General features: G+C 48.6%; 1 protein-coding gene across 4 annotated transcripts in view; it reads left to right on the top strand.

Moving 5' to 3' along the window:
• Positions 1 to 18,265, top strand: part of ASTN2 (astrotactin 2) — a 694,556-nt gene that overhangs the window by 534,863 nt on the left and 141,428 nt on the right. For all 4 annotated transcript variants that reach the window (XM_081150627.1, XM_081150626.1, XM_081150624.1 and 1 more), the window contains one exon: positions 9,773 to 10,038. In XM_081150627.1, the coding sequence (XP_081006753.1) occupies positions 9,773 to 10,038 (266 nt within the window). The remainder of the gene's footprint in view (positions 1 to 9,772; positions 10,039 to 18,265) is intronic.

Genomic DNA, 18,265 nt, shown 5'->3' with positions numbered 1-18,265 from the left:
CTGGTTTCCTCAGTGATAAGGCAGGGAATCCCTGATGGGTCTTTGTCCTATATTTTTATTTTTATTTAATTATTTTATTTTATTTATTTTCTTTTCTTTTATTATTTTTTTGATGGGTGACCTCATTTGTCGCCCTCCCTGACCCTAGCAGCACAGCTACAGGGAAGATGGAAGCTAATGGGAAAAGTAACTCCCCTTAAATATGTTTCCCAAAAGTATTGCCCATCAGCATGTTTAAAAGTGACCTTTTAGCCCCAAGTGTTGTTAAGATTTTGGTGGAAATAGTTACAAGTGTGACAGCAAGACAGGACATTTCTTACGTTGACAGTCTGAATGCGAGACAGATCTGGGTTTGAATTTCTGTGCCTTCAACCAGGCTCTGTGGGTAGAGGTGCGCAGGCTGTGCACTGCATGACCGTGACAAACCGTGACCCGGCAAGGGCGTGAGGGGACACTGGATCAGCCTCGGGCAGCCCCGCCGGCCAGGCCCGTGCCCACAGGACTGAACCCAAGTGGAAGAGCACCCTTTCCTGATTCCTACAGAAGGTGCCTCCCGGGCTAGCCGAGGCTCTGCAGGTGACCGCGGGCAAGCTTGAGAGGCTTCCTCTCTCAGAGCCTCTGCTCTTCTGGGCTTAAAAGGAGGGCAACGCCACCGACAATGCAAAGTTGCTGGTAAAATGTAAAATAGCATAGGGCGCTGCCACCCAAGGAATTTGTTCTTATGGTTGCTAGTATTATAACAATCTAGTTTAATTTTTCAGACAGAGTAGGGACAGCCTGTGAAAAGGGGACAGGGTAGGAAGGAAATCCCCGTGGCCTGAGCTCCCGTTCTTCTTGCCCAGCACAAGACATCGTGGATCTCCTCGAATCCTCATGACCGTGATTTGGACTAGGAATACTACAATTTTTGTAACCTTACTTTTATGACTGAGGAAACAGAGGTTCCTCAGAGAGAGGTGACAGACTGCAGCCAAAGGTTACCAGGCCCTGGGGACCGAATCCAAAGCCCCTTTTCTGTCCCCTGGAGCATGGAAGCTTCGTTAATTGGAAGCCCGGCCTCTCCCTGGGATCCCACTTATCCCCGTAGGGAAGGATTCCAAGATTAGTTCCTCCTCAGTTCCTTCCGCCTCCTTCCAGGAGCTCCTTAGGCCTGGGCTCAAGGAGGAAAGGCCCAAAGGAAGCATCCCTGGACAGGGGTCAGGAAACAGGCCTCTGAGATGGTAATGACCTACTTTACATGGAAATTCCCAGATTCTCCTACCTGGACATGATGGTGGGAGTAGAGCAGGACAGCCAGGCGTTAGCAGGCCACCCTGGGGCCCGTGGGAGGTTGCCAGGTTCAAACGTTGAGAAGAGCCTGGACCTGGGGTGGCGCCAGTTGGAGGCTTTGGCTCGAAGAGCCATCGGAAAACAAACTGCCACCCTCTGATCCCTTTCCAAGCAAAAGAAATAAACACATACTTCATTTACATAGGCGGGTATAGGATAGTTAGGTACTAGTTAACAATGAACTTGATAACAGAGGCAGTGAGGGGATTCGTGGTCTCGGCTGCGGTACCTGGTTGTGCTTTGAGGGGTGGGTGGCTGGGTGGGGGAGGAAATTACTTTGATATTTCAAAGGGATGTTATCAGGTGTGTTATTGCAGATGCAAAATAAATAAAACATACATACATACAACAGGCTCAGTTAAGGTAAAAATTGACCTTTGTTAGGAGAAAATGCTGGCCTAGGACGTGACTACCCACCACGAGCCACTTTAGTTAGAAAGTTTTCAGTTTAGACCATCCGATGTGCTTACTTTAGGTCTCTGGGATGATAAGGTCACCATGCAGGCCTCCCCTGAGCTCGGCAGGTTTAGTATGTGCCTCCCCCACCCCATCCACAAGCCCATGTCTTTTCGGCGGCTGCCTGGGGTTCATCTCTTCCCGGCACCGTCAGGGTCCTGCCCCACAGGTCGTCTCCCCTCTCCGCCTTCCGTCCAGCCCCTTCCCTCTCCTTCATCTGGCTCCTTCCTAGCTGATGCACTCGATCAAAGCTCTCCTCTTGGGTACCACGGGGACTGGAACCCATCACTCATACTTTCACTCCCACCCTCCCCCTCCAGGGCCTTGACAGCGGGCTTCCCGCGGTCTGAGCCGAGCCCTTGCTGTCTGCCCCGCTGTCCTCAGCCCGCAGCAAGTTGCTTTGCACGCAGTAGTCCTTGCCTGGCATAGAAGAACCGATTTTCCCCCAGAGCAAGCATCTTAAGCTGGCACTAGAGGGCAGCAGGCGACCGCACATGCCCTTTTCCGCCGCCCTTTGCGGGCCACAGCCCACCTGTGCTCCAGAGGCCCGAGGAAATGCGAAGCTTTAATGCTGACCGAACAGCCTTGGGGATTAAGAAGGAAAAAGCAAGGTGCGGGGAGGGGAGGAAGGGGGAGCACACCTTAGCGTGGGGGAAAGCCCACCGTCGGGGCCACTGTGCTGCACCGGCATTCTTCACTCTCTGCCCCACTTTCTTCAGGACAAGTAACAGCAGAGCCACGCGGGGATTTTTGTACTTTAAAAAATATATTAAAATAATTTTAATTTGCAAACAAGCAAACAAAAGACGTCAGCCACGACTCGGCCACCGGTCAGTGTCCAGGGGTCCCTCTCCCTGTCCCACGAAGAGTATGGACTTCCTTAGCGATGGAACTGAAACAAGTACCTTCTTGTCAAGAGTGCTCCATGTCACTCTGAGCCTCGGTCCCCTCCTCTGTGGAAGAGGGCAAGTCTTTACCCTGCAGGGAGGACCTTGTGAGAACCCAGGTATCAGTCAGCTAGGGCTGCATCTCACGCTGGATGCTCAGAGCAGTTCAATGAGCAATCAGACCCCCGTTTTACAAATGAGGAAACTAAGGTTGGCGAAGTGAAGTGACTTGCCCAGGATCTCAAATCAGACCTTCTAACTCAATAGCTTTAGATTTAAGCGTCCAATTCTACCCTTGTCTACTGCGTTCCACTGTGTAGGAAGCAGGTCATTTAAGGAGGAATTCCTGACTGCAGTTAACAGGGAATATTTACAGATGGAGACGGGCATCTAGGTGTAACAGAGCTGTCCCACTGCTAGGCCTAAGGAGGTAATGGGCTCTGCAGCGTAAGAAGTGTCCAAAAGAAGTTAGAGGGTTATTTGGTGGTGAATGACACACTAGATGGAACCTCTGACCAGGTGGCCTAAAATGCCTTTTCCTCATGAGATCCTTTAGCCCATGGAAAGGGGTGGGGAGCCTGGTGCTGTCAGGAATAGGGAAGGCCCAGGTGTTTCATGCCCTGGCCCGCGTGGCTTATTGGTTAGAGCATCGTTTTATGCACCGTAAGGTTGTTGGTTTGATCCCTGGTCAAGGCACATATGGAAGGCAACTGATCGATGTTTCTCTCTCACATTGGTGTTTCTCTCTCTCTATCCCTCTTCCTTCCTCTCTCTCTAAAATAAATTTTTTTTAAAAATTTATTTTTTTAAAGAGAGATTACTTATTGTGCAGGAATGAGAATTAGTGCTGCAGGATAGAAGGAGCAGTAGAACCAGGTACGAAAAGCTAGACTAGCTATTAGCTGTGTGGCCTTGGACAAATTCCCTTATCTCTCTGAGCTACCATTTGTACATCAGTAAAGTTAAGAACATGATTTAGTGATTCCCAACGCCAGGGGCTTCTCCTAGTACCGGGAGGGTGTACTGTCTCTTTGGCTGGCTGCTGCTGACCTCTCTCACTTCTCTTTCTCTGGCTGCCCACTCCTTTGAGATCCTCACTGTGGGGGAACCCCCCCCCCAACCTGTTAGAATTCTTTTTGAGTGGGACTCAAAACAATTCCAGGACATCCCTTTCTTCTGTGGGCCCCACATCTGGTCCAGGGAAAATGCTCAAGCAGTTTTCACACTGGCAGCCTCTGGATCGGGGCTAATCCCCATGCACCCGCTCCTGTTCTGCCGCCACAGCCAGCTGGAGCTTTTGCAGGTGGAGTAAGACCCGAGCCCACTATCTTCCCAGTTTCCAAGGGCACATAGCAAGTTCTCCAAGAGACACTCCTGAGGCCCCTTTTCACAAAACCTGGGGTTAGAAGGTAGCATGTTCTCCATGTCCCACCTGGGTCACTGGGAACTCGAAAAATCAGGTAATAGAAGCTGTCTGCAAAGCAAAGCTCCCCTCAGTCCGTCCTGTCTGCTCTCTGACCTTGTTTTATCCCTTGTTCTGGCTGGGGTTTCTAGAGTTATGAAACAAGTTTGGATTCATCTCCTTCGTAAATTCTGCATTTTGGGGATTGGCTTTAGGATGTCACTTCTATCCTGTCTTGATGTCTCAATAGAAATGTCAGTGTTAACATCCTGTTACAGCAGAGTAATAATAATTATAACAATCACAGCAGCAACAGTAATAACAACTAAACTGATTGAATGTTTGCCTTGGCCGGTTTGGCTCTGTGGTTGGAGCGTCAGCGTGCGGACTGAAGGGTTCCAGGTTTGATTCCGGCCAAGGACACGTACCTCTGTTGCAGGCTCGCCTCAACTGGGGCACGTGCGAGAGACAAGCGATCAATGTGTCTCTCTCACATCGATGTTTCTCTCTCTCTCTTTCTCTCTCTCCCTCTCTCTCTCTCTCCCTTCCACTCTCTCTCTCTCTCTCTCCCTCCCTCCCTCCCTCCCTCTCTCTCTCTCTCTCTCCCTTCCACACTCTCTGAAAAGCAATGGAAAAAATATCCTCAGGTGAGGATTTAAAAAAATAAATTAAAAAAAATAAACTGGTACTGCTACCTATAATTGGCACTCTCACAGTGCTGAACTTTGTTGGGCTGAGAAGTTCAGCTTGTGTGACATCCAGTGCAGGCCTTGCTGATGGCGCTTCAGCTGGCTCCCTTCCCTTTGTTAAGGACATCTGTCTGGGCCCTTGAGTCAGGCCTCAGAGCCTTTGCTTTCCTCCAACAGGAGACAGTTACTCCGCCTAAGAAATGATCCCATTTTAGCAATTCCTGGGAGGCCATTGTTGCAATAAAGGCCATTCTTTATGATATAAAAGTCTCACCCTCTTTCCCCCACCCTTAACGTTTCTAATTTGAGCCCCTCTGGTCCCCGTGGAGCCTTTAAATGCTTCAAGTGCAAGCCTACTGCCAAGCAAGCTGCCTGACGCGAGAGGCAGTGCCCTGAGCTGTTGCTGAGTATTGGACAAACATTCGCACGACTTTGGCTCTCCCAGAAGCCCTCAGTCTCATGCCTTTGTTTTGTTTTCTGGATGAGGGCAAGCCGTGCCATCACCTCCTGCCGAAAAGCCCTGGCTGCCCTCCCAACAAGGAGTTGTCACTTCAACGGAGCCTTTTTTTTTTTTTTTTTGTGGCATCAAAATAATACCCAGCAGGAATTTGGGAGAAGAAAAAAGAGAGTTCAGTTGGCAGGTTCTCAAATGAATGGGTTGTAGTGTCATTGGAACTGAATCGGGCTTGAAACCAGACATGATCCTATTTTGGAAGCATTGTTCAGAGGGATGGGAAATGCGAACAGAGGGTAAGACTCTTCAAAAATGCTCTTTATCCTTGCTGGTTAAAGATGGCCTGTTTCAAATGAACTCTCCCATCCCCTCCATGGCAAGGCCCCCTGTGAAAACCTAGGGGGGTCAGAACAGCGGGCAGACTTATCAGTTACTCGACTGCCAACGTTCCCGTCGAGAGCGCCGATTTTACTTTGGGGAGAGGTCACTGGATTAGGAGCCGTCCATTAATTACCGATCTTGAAATTCACAAGTCTTGTCTCCTAGACTCACCAGTGCTTCAATAAGAGCACACTGATCAGGGTATGTAGATATGTTATATATTCAACAACTACTTATTGAAAGTATTGTGGGAAGCCAGCTCTGTTCCAGGTACCGTGTAAAGCAGATAGTGTGGGAATGAGCAAGACTAGTACTGTTCTTGCCCGTCTGGAACTCGCAGTCTGGGGACATTAGCAGGCGACCCGTAGAGCAGGATGCTATGAGGATCTTTAGTGGGAAACCCTGATATATAGACTGGCGGCATGCGGGATGCAGCTCAGGGGAGGCTTTGCTGAGGAACTGGCTCTTGAGCTACGATCTGAAGGATGAGCGGGAGCCAGGAGAAGCCAGGGGCTAGGGGTGGGATGGATGGGGGGGAAAGCATTCTGTAAGAAGAGCATCTGCCGAGACTGGGAAAGAAAGGCGAGCAGATATGCAAGGACCTTAAAGGCCGGTGTAGCTGGAAGTCAGAGAGCTAGGAGCAGCAGGCTAAGAGATCCGACTGGAGAGGCCAACAGGTTGTCTGGATCCCACACGACCTACACGTGGTAGTGAGGATTTTGGTCTCTATCTTAAGAGCAGTGACGTGCCATGGAAGAGCTTTAAGAAGGAGCAGAACATAGGCTTCACCTTTTAAAGAGATGACTTTAGCCACAGAGTGAGGTTTCAGAAGCAATTAGCTTTAGCAACTGGAATGTCTTCAGTGGAGCAACGAACAGAATGGCTGAAGGTCTTCCTCCTTGCAACTTTCGTCCAGATCATGACTTAGACATGACGCAATCCTTCCAGAAAGGGTCACTGTTAATAAGTGTGCACTTAGGTATTGGGTCCTTTACTTGTTCAGCGGTGGAGTGAGACCAGATGACACCCAAGTGCCTTCCTTTTGCAAAACCAGCCCTTGAGTTCGGCTGTGAATTCTGTACCACTACTTCGGCGCAGGTTTCAGCCTGGACTCTGGGCTTTTAACCCCATTTGTTGACCTGATTGACTGAAAAAGCTAAAATTTATTAGGCAAAGGCAGACCAGCAAACAGCTACAGTTTGTTTTATTGTTAAATGGGTAGTTATATCTTTAACTCAATGGCTATGAATGTTTGTTTGATCAAGGGAATGTCTTACTCCCAGCCCCACGTTGCATTCCTTCTCAGTTAAATTATGTGCACATTGCAAGGTGCTATGAGGGGCAGGCCATCTGCGTTTTAAAATAAGAGATAAGTCCTGGCTGGGTAGCTCAGTTGGTTAGAGCGTGGTCCCAATGTGCCAAGGTTGTGGGTTCAATCCCCAGTCAGGGAACATACAAGAATCAACCAAGGAATGCATAAATAAGTGGAGCAACAAATTGATGCCTCCCCCCTATGCACCTTCTCTCCCTTCTCTCTCTCTCAAATCAATAAATTAAAAACTACATAAAATACAACATAAAAACAATGGTTGAAGTGGTGTATTGATCAGACAAACTGGGGCCAGTGCTGAAAATCACTAACTCACCCTGTGACCTTGGAAAGTAATTTTCCTTTCTTGGGACACAATTTCCTCCTGTTTAAAATGGGAGAGTGGTACTAGATAGTGTTTTTTCAAAGGTGTGCTTTTCAATTGTTTTTGAAAGATGTCTTACTGAGAAAAGACGTGCCACGGTTGTCTCCTTGGAGATGCACAATCCAAGTGTGTTGATGGTCCAGTTAATTCCAGGTTTTCTTTAATGAATCCATCATTGTTCCACATTCTTGTTTGACTATAGGTTGACCCCTCTCTGAGACTCAGTTTCCCCATCTATAACCTAAGGCTAGAGCAGAGGTTTCCAGACTTTTTCTGCCAAGGATCAGATAGTAAATATTTTAGGTTTTGTGGGCCATGGAGTCTTTGTTTCAACTGCTCAATTCTGCCCTTGTAGCCATACTCAATAGAAAGAATGAGGGCAGCTGTGTTCCAATAAAACTTTATTTACAATAACAGGCAGAGGGCTGGATTTGAACCAAGGGCCACAGTTTACTGACCTTTGGGTCAGAGTGTGTGCTAACTGCTCCCTGATGTCCTTGCAGCTCTAATACTCCCTGCCCCTTCTCTCCTGAACTGTTATTTTCTCTCCCAAGTTTGAAGTAATTTTCCTCCAAAACTATCCCTCTGGCTTACACTTCCAAAAGTCATCATCTTCTTTCCATCTGTCTGTATATAAGACCGTCTCCATCTCCCCAGCTGCTGAGATGCCTTCTTCACATCTTTGTTTTGTTTATCTTGTAACTACCCATCTTTAATCCCTCTGAAGGACTGGTTAGCTGGAATACGTCTTGTCTTCCTCCCCCAGAGCCTTTGATCTGATGCTCATAAGCATTTGCTGACAGCCAGACAGAAAAGGTGGAGCCCAGAGAACAGGCCCCAGGGCCCAGAGGGTAATGAATGAAGGTTGCATTTATTTGTATTTCTAACTGGCAAGCCCGTTTCCAGTTCAGCTTCGTGTCCCTGCAAGTCCAGAGCAAAAGCAGGAGACAATCCAGGGCACTTGGTTCCATTGAGGCAGGAACTTGCCTTGACTTTACCAGGCTTGGAAGAAACTGCCATCTGTAGCAGGCTCTGCTCCTTAGTACAGCCCCTCGCCCCTCAGACCAGACCGTGCATTGCACAACTTTGAATGTACCGTTCACATAGTCTGTAATGTAAATGGAACCCTCTGGGTTGTACACATCACTGCCTCTTCAAGCTTTTTGATATAGCCACTCACCCCTCTCTCCTTACGAAATCTTATGTACAAGGCCAGTCTATAGAACAGATAGAAATGGAACTGTTCCACTTGAATTTGAGATGTGAATGTAGAGTTCTTCTGCCTGCTTGGTTTTCCTCTTGCCCTCTTCAGGTAGCTGCTGAGGTGCTCCCTGGGATCCCTAGAAGTCCTCAGAAGAATTTTGGAGCCTTTAGACTTGGTCATGAATGTCATTCTAGCCATTCCAAGTTCCATAGTCTTCCTCTTTGATTTGGTTTCAAATACATCCTTAGCACCATGCTAGGCACTGAAGAGGCAGGGACAGGAGTGGGAGACTTGGGCCCTGATCTCCGAGACCTGATAACATAGTTAGAGAGGTCAGCGGCAAATGGGATGAGACAATGAGCTTAACAAGGTAAGGTCTTATAAGTGGAAATACCTATTCAGAGAAGAGGGACTGGGGCGAGGAAGAGGGACTTCCTGAAGAGGGTCACATTGGAATGGAGCACTGATGGGTGCTTAGGATTTGGAGAGGCAGAGGGGAAAGTAGGACAGGGTGAGCAAAGGCACAGAACTGGGAGATGCTATTCATACGGATCAAGAGATACAGCGCAGGATGGAGCATGTGTGCACCAGATCTCAGGGTGCCCAGGGAGAGCAAGGCAGGAGAAGAGTTTGGACAAGGGAACCGATGGGCACAGAAAGAAAGGGGGGATGATGTCTTTTCCAGACAGGTCCACCTCCTTCTGTCACATTTATCCCTCATAACTATTTCAGTTGGTGTTATTAATCCCATTTACAGAATTAGTTACTAATGGGAGGTTAAGAGATTTTTTTTCCCGAGGTGGTGTTGCTATTATCAAGTGGAACTGAGATTTAAACTGAAACTGGCTTGACTTTGAAGCTGTGCTTCCCCTGTTACATGGACTTCATGAAAAACATAGGGCTGGAGAGAGTCTGTGAAAGAAAGGTAGAAATTCTGTAAATTGACCATAGAAGAAAGGAATTTGTGGTTGGAGGAAATATCCTCAAATATCAACCTCTTGCAAGGTCCTTGGAGAATCCTCTAGTCCAACCTACCGTCTTTCAATATGGAGATTGTGAGGCCCAAGGGGAGCAAGAAGGCTGCTGAATGTAAGAGCAAGGCCCCATCCTGGTCTCTGAACCCTCAGGCCTGTGCTCTCACTGAAGCATCATGAACAAACCACTCTGTCATATTTTTTCGTTTCCAGCTGACACGAGCTCCTTAGCACATCGGACTCCTTATGGGCTCAAGGGTCCGACCTTTTGAACAATTCTGAATTTCTCTCTCCCTCTCCAGAGACCACGGAGTTGGGCAGCAAGAAGGAGCTCAGGTCCATGCCCTTCATCACCTACCTCTCAGGCCTGCTGACGGCGCAGATGCTTTCGGACGACCAGCTCATCTCGGGCGTGGAGATCCGCTGTGAGGAGAAAGGCCGCTGCCCATCCACCTGCCACCTCTGCCGCCGGCCAGGCAAGGAGCAGCTGAGCCCCACGCCGGTGCTGCTGGAAATCAACCGCGTGGTACCACTCTACACGCTCATCCAAGACAATGGCACCAAGGAGGTGAGCCCCAGCCACAGCCACTCGGTCAAATCTCGGTAGTGCCAACCCTCCCATCTCCTGCCCTGTGGGCCCTTTGTCTGTTGGGATTTTCGCCGTTGTCGTCATCATCATCATCATCATCATCATCTCATGACTAGCATTTGTTGATGCCTTACCGTGTTTTAAGTACATATATAGCTGGGTAACACTCGCTGCTATAACAAACACGCCCTCAACTCTCAATGGCTTAATGCAACAGAGGTTATTTCTTGTTTGCGCAGAGTCTGAAATAGATTTTTTTCTTTTATGAAGAGCTTTACTCTGAGAAGCAGTTCAGGGATCCAGCCTGTTCCATCTTGTGCTCCATCCACCTGATGTTTCCACAGTTGAGGTGGAAAAGTAAAGAACATGGGGGATTGCACGTGAGCAGTTTAAAAGGGCCAGGCTAAAAGTGGCAAATACCCTTTCAGGCCCCCTTCCGTTGGCTGGAGCTCAGCCGCTGGGCACGGGTCTGCCGTGAGGCAGGGAAATGTATCGCATCTGTGTATCTGGGAGAAGACGCAGCTTTGGGGAAAAGCTAGCGTATCTGCCTCGGTCCTATCCTTGGATTACCTTGTTTGATTCACCGTTCGAAGCCGTGTTTTTCTTATAAATACTAGGAGGATTCCTATGAAAACGCAGACACTTGACCATCTTTTGTTTGTCCAAATGGCAATCCTGTATGGTTCATTTTAGCGTCCCACCCGCTTCACGAGCGAGGACGCCTCAGAGATGTTCAGTGATTCACTGAAAGCTGGCTCGCTCCAGAGACGACGGCTTAACTGTGAAACTGTACCGTCTCTTCATCTTTCTGCGTCTCTCACTTTCCATTACGGCATGCCGGGGCTTGAGGGGGCCATGCGCGCGATCTGCGTCACTGGTTTGCAAACTTGTGTCCGTGGCACACTTTTTCCAAAGGCAGTCTTCAGGATCGCCAGTCCATAAAACCAGGAATAGCGATGCCACATCCTGGGCGAGCGGGAGGGTGAATAAAGCGGCTCTACTTGGTCCCCACTCTCCTCTCTGCAGACCCCCCCCCCCCCAGCTCCAGGCCTCCCAAGGAGACAATGCGGCAGACCCTGGCCAAGTCCAGCAGGAGGCCATGGATGGCGTCCCCTCCCATAGCATCCCAGAGGGTAGTGAGGGCTGCAGCGAAGACAGAGGGGCGTGAGAGTAACAGTGAGGGGGGGTATCAGGTGGACAGCCAGAGGCGGAACAGACAAGGTCTGCACAGAGACGGCAAGAAATTCCCAGGACACGCCCAGGACACGGAGCGAGAGCAGAGGTGAGGCCCGGGGGTAAGGAGGAGCCCAGTCCTTTAGGATATTTAAGCTGCATCATGGAGTTTGGATCCTACCTGGAGGGCACTGAGATGTTGAAGATACATGATCCGCAGGAGGGTGACAGGATTAGATCTGGGTGGCAGAAGGAACCCTCTGGAAACAACCCAGGTGACCATCAACGGGATGGAGTTGAGGTGGAACAGGCACGCGATGGAGTACCGTGCAACGGGCAAAATGAATGAACTGCTGCGACAATATGAGATGAGCGAACATCATTTAAATGAAGAAAACAAGTCCCAGGGATACATTTGAAACAGCATGGTATCCTTTCTACTGTTTTGAGTTTAAAAAAGATACGCACACACCCCTAATACATTACGTTTTAGGAACAAATACAGACGCAGTAAACCATTTAAAAGTGGACTCAAGGAGATGATGACCATAGATTCAGGTAGGTGGTGATCTTGAGGCAGGGAAGGCAGGGGTTGTCATGGGGGAGCCAAGTCCCTAGCTGGCGTTTTGTGTGGTGGATTTGTGGGAGTTCGTTAGAGAATTAAAACTAGCTGACTTATTAGCACTAACTGGATGTTACATCAAGCCTAACCATGCGTGGGGCAATGGTGAGCTTCCACCACGAACCAAACATCTCGAATAATCTAATTCTGTGCATCAGAGGTCCCCAAAGTAACAACACCAGAAAAGCCAAATACGCATATGTCTCCACACCTCTGGCTTCAGGGTGAGCGTCCACTGTGGAAATGTATGTAAGAGTGGAAGCAGGGGGACCCGTGGAGGCCGTTGAAGCTTCCAGTGAACATGAAGGTGGGTCTTACCGGTGGTGTGTCAGCGAGGTCGAAAAAAACAGCACCTTGGTAGCTGTGAAGGGCTGAGCTCTCGCTACACAGCCATCAAGGTGAGTGAGGCTGTTAATATTTCTATGAGCTGCTCCGTGAACATGCCCTGAGGACTGCCATCCTGGGCCACGCTCTCATCATCTGTAATGTCAGTACTAGCTCAGTCCTGGGACTTTTGTGATGTGTTCTTGGCATGTGTATGGGAACAAGGGAGTGGTAGTTCCTTTCTTCTTTGCCTAGGAGTACCTCATTTCTGATTTCTGTGCCAGCTTCCCTTACCATCCTTACAATATTCAACTCTGGAAATTCAGTGAGGTCTTCCTGAGGCCCCTTCTTGATGTGTTGTCAGCCAAGGGTGTGAAAGTGGCCACTAGGTGTCACTGTTCTCCTTACAGGCGAGCTGGAGCCCTGGGAGCACTAGTCATAGATTCATTCAATCAGTAATTATTTTGGGGCACCTACTGTGTGCCAAGTACTGTGTCACACCCTGGGAAGTGAAGAGTATGACACGTAGACATGGTCTTTATCTTCGTGGAGTTTACAGAGTTTTGGAGAAGACAGATATCAATGGAACAATCACACAAATACATAAAGACAGACTGTGCTAAGTACCAAGAGGAGTTCACGGCCGTGGTTTGAAAGTGTGTAACAGGGGCCCTGAGGAGGTGACATTGAAATGGAATCTTTTGGGGCCAGGTACATAAAGCAAACTTGGAGGACTGCGTTTGGGGCAGGGGAGAAGGCTGAGCACATGCTTGGTTGAAGGCCCAGCTCCTGCAGAGGCCTGAAGAATTAGCAAACAGGGCCCATTTCCCCCAGCGGCTGAGTGACAACCAGTGTGGCCGGGGCTGAGACTGAGGGCCAGCCCCATGGGCAATGCTGACGGGAGGTGGCAGCACCAGACGGAGCACAGCTGTGAAGGCTGTGGTGGCGAGGGGTTTGGTCCCTGGTGTTGCGGAGCCGTGGAGGAGTTCAGGGGGAGAGCATGGGTGCTGGTTCTCAGCTCAAGCACCGCTCCTCTCAGTCACCCCTGCACGGAATGTTAGAGCTGGTGACTAGAGCTGGCTCCCTCCTGGTCTCCGGTTTCCTCACCCCCATCCTCAAACCCCCAGACAGGCCTGTTTAAAGTTTCACAGCAGCCTAGGGCTGTGGCGTCTTAGGCATCTCCAAGGGAGCCAGGCTGTGGTGGGAGTGGATAGGACAGCCCCTTTAGGTCACGAAATGAGCCTGGAGGAGGGGAGTATGGCCACTGAGGGAGGCCAGTGTGATAAGAAAGCAGCCGCTCTCATGATCTCAGGCACCTGCTTTTCTACCTCTTCCCACACCCCCATCACTCCTCACGATTCCTCCAGCTCTCTGCCTTTCTCTGCAGCCGGAGGCAGAGACCACATGCGGAAAACTCGAAAAAGGCCTGGACTCTCACACTGCAAGAGGCTTTGTCTAAGTGGAATCAGCTAGTGCAGGCTCTGCATCCCACCCAGGTTGGGCTGGAATCCCCTAGTCACCGTGTGATACTGAACGGCCTCTCTATACCTCAGTTTCCACATCTGTAAAATGTGGTCTCATGATCCCTCCTTTATGGGAATCACATGAGATACATAGTTCGTAACATGTAATGGGCAAAATTTATCTATAATGATAAAAAATATGGTGTGTCTAAACTGGCCCCTTCCTTTCTCTATGGTCCCTTTGGTACCTTCTCTTCTTGGTGGTAACTTTGCAGATGCCCAAAGAGCTGGGGACATGATAATTAGGGTGGGATCTGTATTTTGTATGGAAGAAGTCATTGCTTAACCCAAAAGGGCAGATCACAAATGGAGGGAATTTGGAATGATTTTCTCACTTTATAAACACTTCTGGAACTCACGCCCTGCAGGTAAGGAATACCGAAGGTGGAGTTAAACATTAGCATAACGATTTCCCTCTCTTGTAGACCTTCCAAAGCAGGATGGAGCCATTCTTCTATGTCAGAACTCCCAGTCCCTTGAGCTATTTGAGGTGCCGAGCAGCTCCTGAGTCCCATTTTATGACACAGTCAGGAGTATCAGAAAGGGGGTATGACTTGCCTGAGGTCTGTGGGCAGCTCTGGTCTCTGAGTCTGGACCAGGGCCAGAGTGTGCTCTGGACAGCCTCGGGACCACCGGACACTAGCCCCGTGGTGGCTGGGGTGGCCTCGCGTCCATGTCTGCGAATATGTGGGAAAGGAAGGTGCCTTCTGCCCCAGCTGGAAAAGAACCATCATTATTCTTCACCCTGTAGTTCTGAACAAGCAAAGCAGGAAAAAAGTCTTCATGATGGAAACTTTGATTAATATGTAAATCTCCTCCCTCCACCTGTTAAATGACCCGTACATAGCCCAAAGCCCCAGAGCTTGGCTGAGCATAGCTAGTACTTAATGGACAAGACTCTGTGTGCCTGTTAATTTAGCCTTTGAGTGAAGACGGAGAGGAGAGTCCAAGTGGGGGAGACAGCCCAGTGTCCTGGTGAAAAGCCAGGCAGAGCTGGATTTGAATTCCACCTCTGCCATCTGTCTGGGTGACCTGACTTTGGCTCCTGTGTAGAAAGCAGGCACTCTACTATCTATCCCTCTCCATTTGGGGATTAAATGTTTTCTTTGGAAGAACTAGAGAATTGGGACACCTGGCATCTGAGACACCTGGGACACCTAAGGCTCCACCCGTGATTTTTGTGATGTTGGACATGCATGCTTCTGCTGTTTTGGTCTCTGTTTCTTTCTCTGTATGATAAGTGCTGGTTAACTTTGCCCAAAGTCCCCTCTGGCCTTGTGAGGGGTCAGATCTAACTTCTACCCTAAAAATAAGGAACATATTTTGAGGTTGGAAGGTGGGGCCTGCAACGTGTTTTTCACCCAGAGATATTACCAGTTTCCCTCCTTAAATTAATATCGGGCAAAGAAAGATATACATATCCTGTACTCTACCCCAAGGTCACAGCATGTATGAGTAGAGAAGGGTATTAAATGTATGTCCCATTGCTTTTCCAGATCAACCTCTCTATTTGACAAATAGTAAAACTGAGGCCTAGACATGAACAGTGACTTGCTCCAGGTCACGTAGCCAAGTCTGAATTCCGAGGGGCAGGCGTGGCTTCTGACCTGAGAGATGTCGCCTCTCTGAGACTCAGTTTCCTCATCGGTGGAGTGGATGGTGCTAACCTCCCCGCAGGGCTCTTGGGTAGAAAAATGGGGAGCCCGTTTGCGATTGTTTTGAAGACTGTAAAATACTCTGTAGATCTGAATCATTCTTTTCTAGTGCTGGGTCCCCTGACTTCCGATAATGTGAGGTGTGTGATTTTTCCTTTTCATTCTGCCCAAGGGAGAGCCCTGTGTAATTTTGGTCTTGTTGTGGTTGTCTGACCTTCCAGCAGATCCTCCCTCTCTGCCAGAAAGACTTGTTTTCTCTATTTACACTCTTGGCTCAAACTGAGAAGAGAATTCCAAATGACTGCTTTTTGAAAAGAAATTAACAGCCAAGACTGTGCCCTCCCCCCCCACACACCATTATTATTACCACCGCTACCACTGTCATTATCACAACCAGCCTCACCATCACCACATCCCCTCGCCCTGGGTGCTCCGTGGGTGCAGAGGCCACACCAGGAGGTGCAGTGCGGAGGGAGTAAGACACAGATCCTGCCTTCAGGAGCCCTGGTCGGGTAGATGAGGCAGAAGAGCCACATAAGTAACCATAATTACTTGCACATGCTGCATTAATGCACGATTTGTTTTCAAATAACACAGCAGACATTCCAACAGCGTTAGGAAAGAGGGAGAAAACAACTCCGAAAGGGAGACTCTGGGCAAGATGCTTGGGGCAGGGAAGGTGGACGTGGGCAGATAGCGAATGGCTTGAGGCAGACCCGCTGCTGCCGAAGACAACACTACCTGTCAGATGCGTGTCATCTGCCAAAAACTGTGCCAAGGGCTTCACAGCTTTATCGCAGTGAGTCATTTGGCAGCTTAGGAGGGAAGCACTATTGTCCCTAAGTAACAGGTGGGGAGACTGAGGCTCAGAGAAGCTTGAGCCCAGGTCGGTGAAATTCCAGAGCTAGTCTAGGCCAGAGTTGGAAAACTAGCCCCGCACCTGTTCTTACAAATAAAATTTATCAAGCATAGCCACGCTCATCTCTTTGCATGTCACCTACGGCTGCTTTCCTGCAGCGATGGCAGAGTCGAGTAGCAGCCACCGAAGACGGTGTGACCCGAGGAGCCCGAAATGTTCACTGTCCAAGTCCTTCACCAAAAACGTTTCACAAACCTTGATCTAGACCAAGATGTATCAGAAAAGCAGGGAAAAGTTATGTCAAATACTATGTGCCAAACATATAGAAAACTAAAACCCAACAATTATTTTTAAAATTTTTATTATCAAATATATTGGGGTGACATTGGTCCACACCATTATATAAATGTCAGGTGTACAACTTCATAGCACCACCCCTGTGTACTCTCTTGTGTGCTCATCACCTGAAGTCCAGTCTCCTTCCATCGCCTTGCATTTGACCTCTTTGCCCTTCCCCCACCACCCTTCCCCTCTGGTAACCATTCTGTCATCTGTATCTGTGAGTTTGTTTGTTTTGTTTGTCGCTTTGTGTTTTACATCCCACATATGAGTGCAATGATACAGAAACCCAACTATGATTGAGTGCCAACCATACCCTGGCGTTTTAAAGGGCTTTAAGCATATTAGTATGTGTCCTCTCATTCTATCTGTCTACAACACATTCGAAGTATGCACTGTTATGCCCATTTCACAAATTCAAAAGCAAGACCCTGAGGCTTTAAAGAGATAAATAATTCATTTGTGATCACACAGCTAGTGACCTGTGGGGTCACAATTCACACCCAGATGTCTGTGTCTAAAGTCCATGTGTTTCTCACTCTAGTGACAGGTCTGAAAGATTTGGGAGAGATGAAACTGGAGAAGTGCCATGCAGAAGGTTGAATTGTGGGCCCATCTGAATGCTGTGTTGAAGCTTTTGGGTACCATGTAAACTTTAAGGAGCCCTTCAAGATTTGGGGTCAAGGGAATAATGTGAGTTTTAGGCTCATAACTACAGCAACAGTTGAAGGGTGAATTACAGGGAGCAGGGCTGCTTTATGGCAAAGGTTATTCATTTGGTGTCTTCAGATCCCTGGTTTTAAGGGGTCTTTGCGTCTCCAGCCCCAGAAAGTTTTTACAGAATTGTACATTCTTGTAAATTCTTTTTCTGTGGAAAAAAGACACCTGGAATCAGCACATTTTACTAAATGTTCTTGACCCAAATATTGTAGAATGGTAAAATACGAGGGCCAGTTAGTTACCATGTCCACTGCAGAAGTCCAGATATGAGATGGCTGGGAGACTCAATTCAAATATTTTAACAAATATTTACTAAGGGTCTCCTGTGGGCCAGGCCCTTTGGGATACACTAGGGAGCAAAACAGGCATATATTTCTACCATCTGGACCTTAATTTCTACTGGAGTATGTGTGGGAGACATAAACAATCAGAAGAGTAAATGATAGGGTATATTAGAAAATGAAGGGGGGGAAATGAGAAGCAGAGTAAGGGAGGTTAGGAGCTCCTAGTGGGGTGTAGAAACCTGCATCTCAGAGTGTCTCAAAGTCCATCAGCATCATGTGGATAGGGGCAGATTCTTGGCTTCCTCTCCCTGATTCTGTTTCTCTGGGGGGTGAGTCTGATGCACACTGAGCTTGGGAACCACTGCCCAAAATCATGCTTCATACATCTCTGGTCTTCCTCATTCTGAAACTCCTTCAGGGAGTTCCTTGCTTGGGGATTAAGAAAGTCAAGTACTTCTTCTTGTCTGGCGTAAATCTCCTCTGCTGTCGTGGGCCACTTCCTCTTCGTGTCCCGCGCATTCTGAGAAGGAAGCGAACTGGTCAGCAACCAGGCTGTCGGCAGTCCTTGGCAAGAGGGAAGATCAAAGGAGAGAGGGGACAATCCACGTTACTCAACATGCTCACGCTCAATTACAGAAGAGGAACTTAATGCTTGGCTTGTCTACGTGAGGGACTGGAGAACATGGCAATTTCGTGAGACCAGAAAA

Source organism: Miniopterus schreibersii (assembly GCF_964146895.1).
Source record: "Miniopterus schreibersii genome assembly, chromosome: 11".
NCBI classification, from domain to species: Eukaryota; Metazoa; Chordata; class Mammalia; order Chiroptera; family Miniopteridae; genus Miniopterus; species Miniopterus schreibersii.
This window is presented reverse-complemented; position numbering and strand designations above follow the sequence as displayed.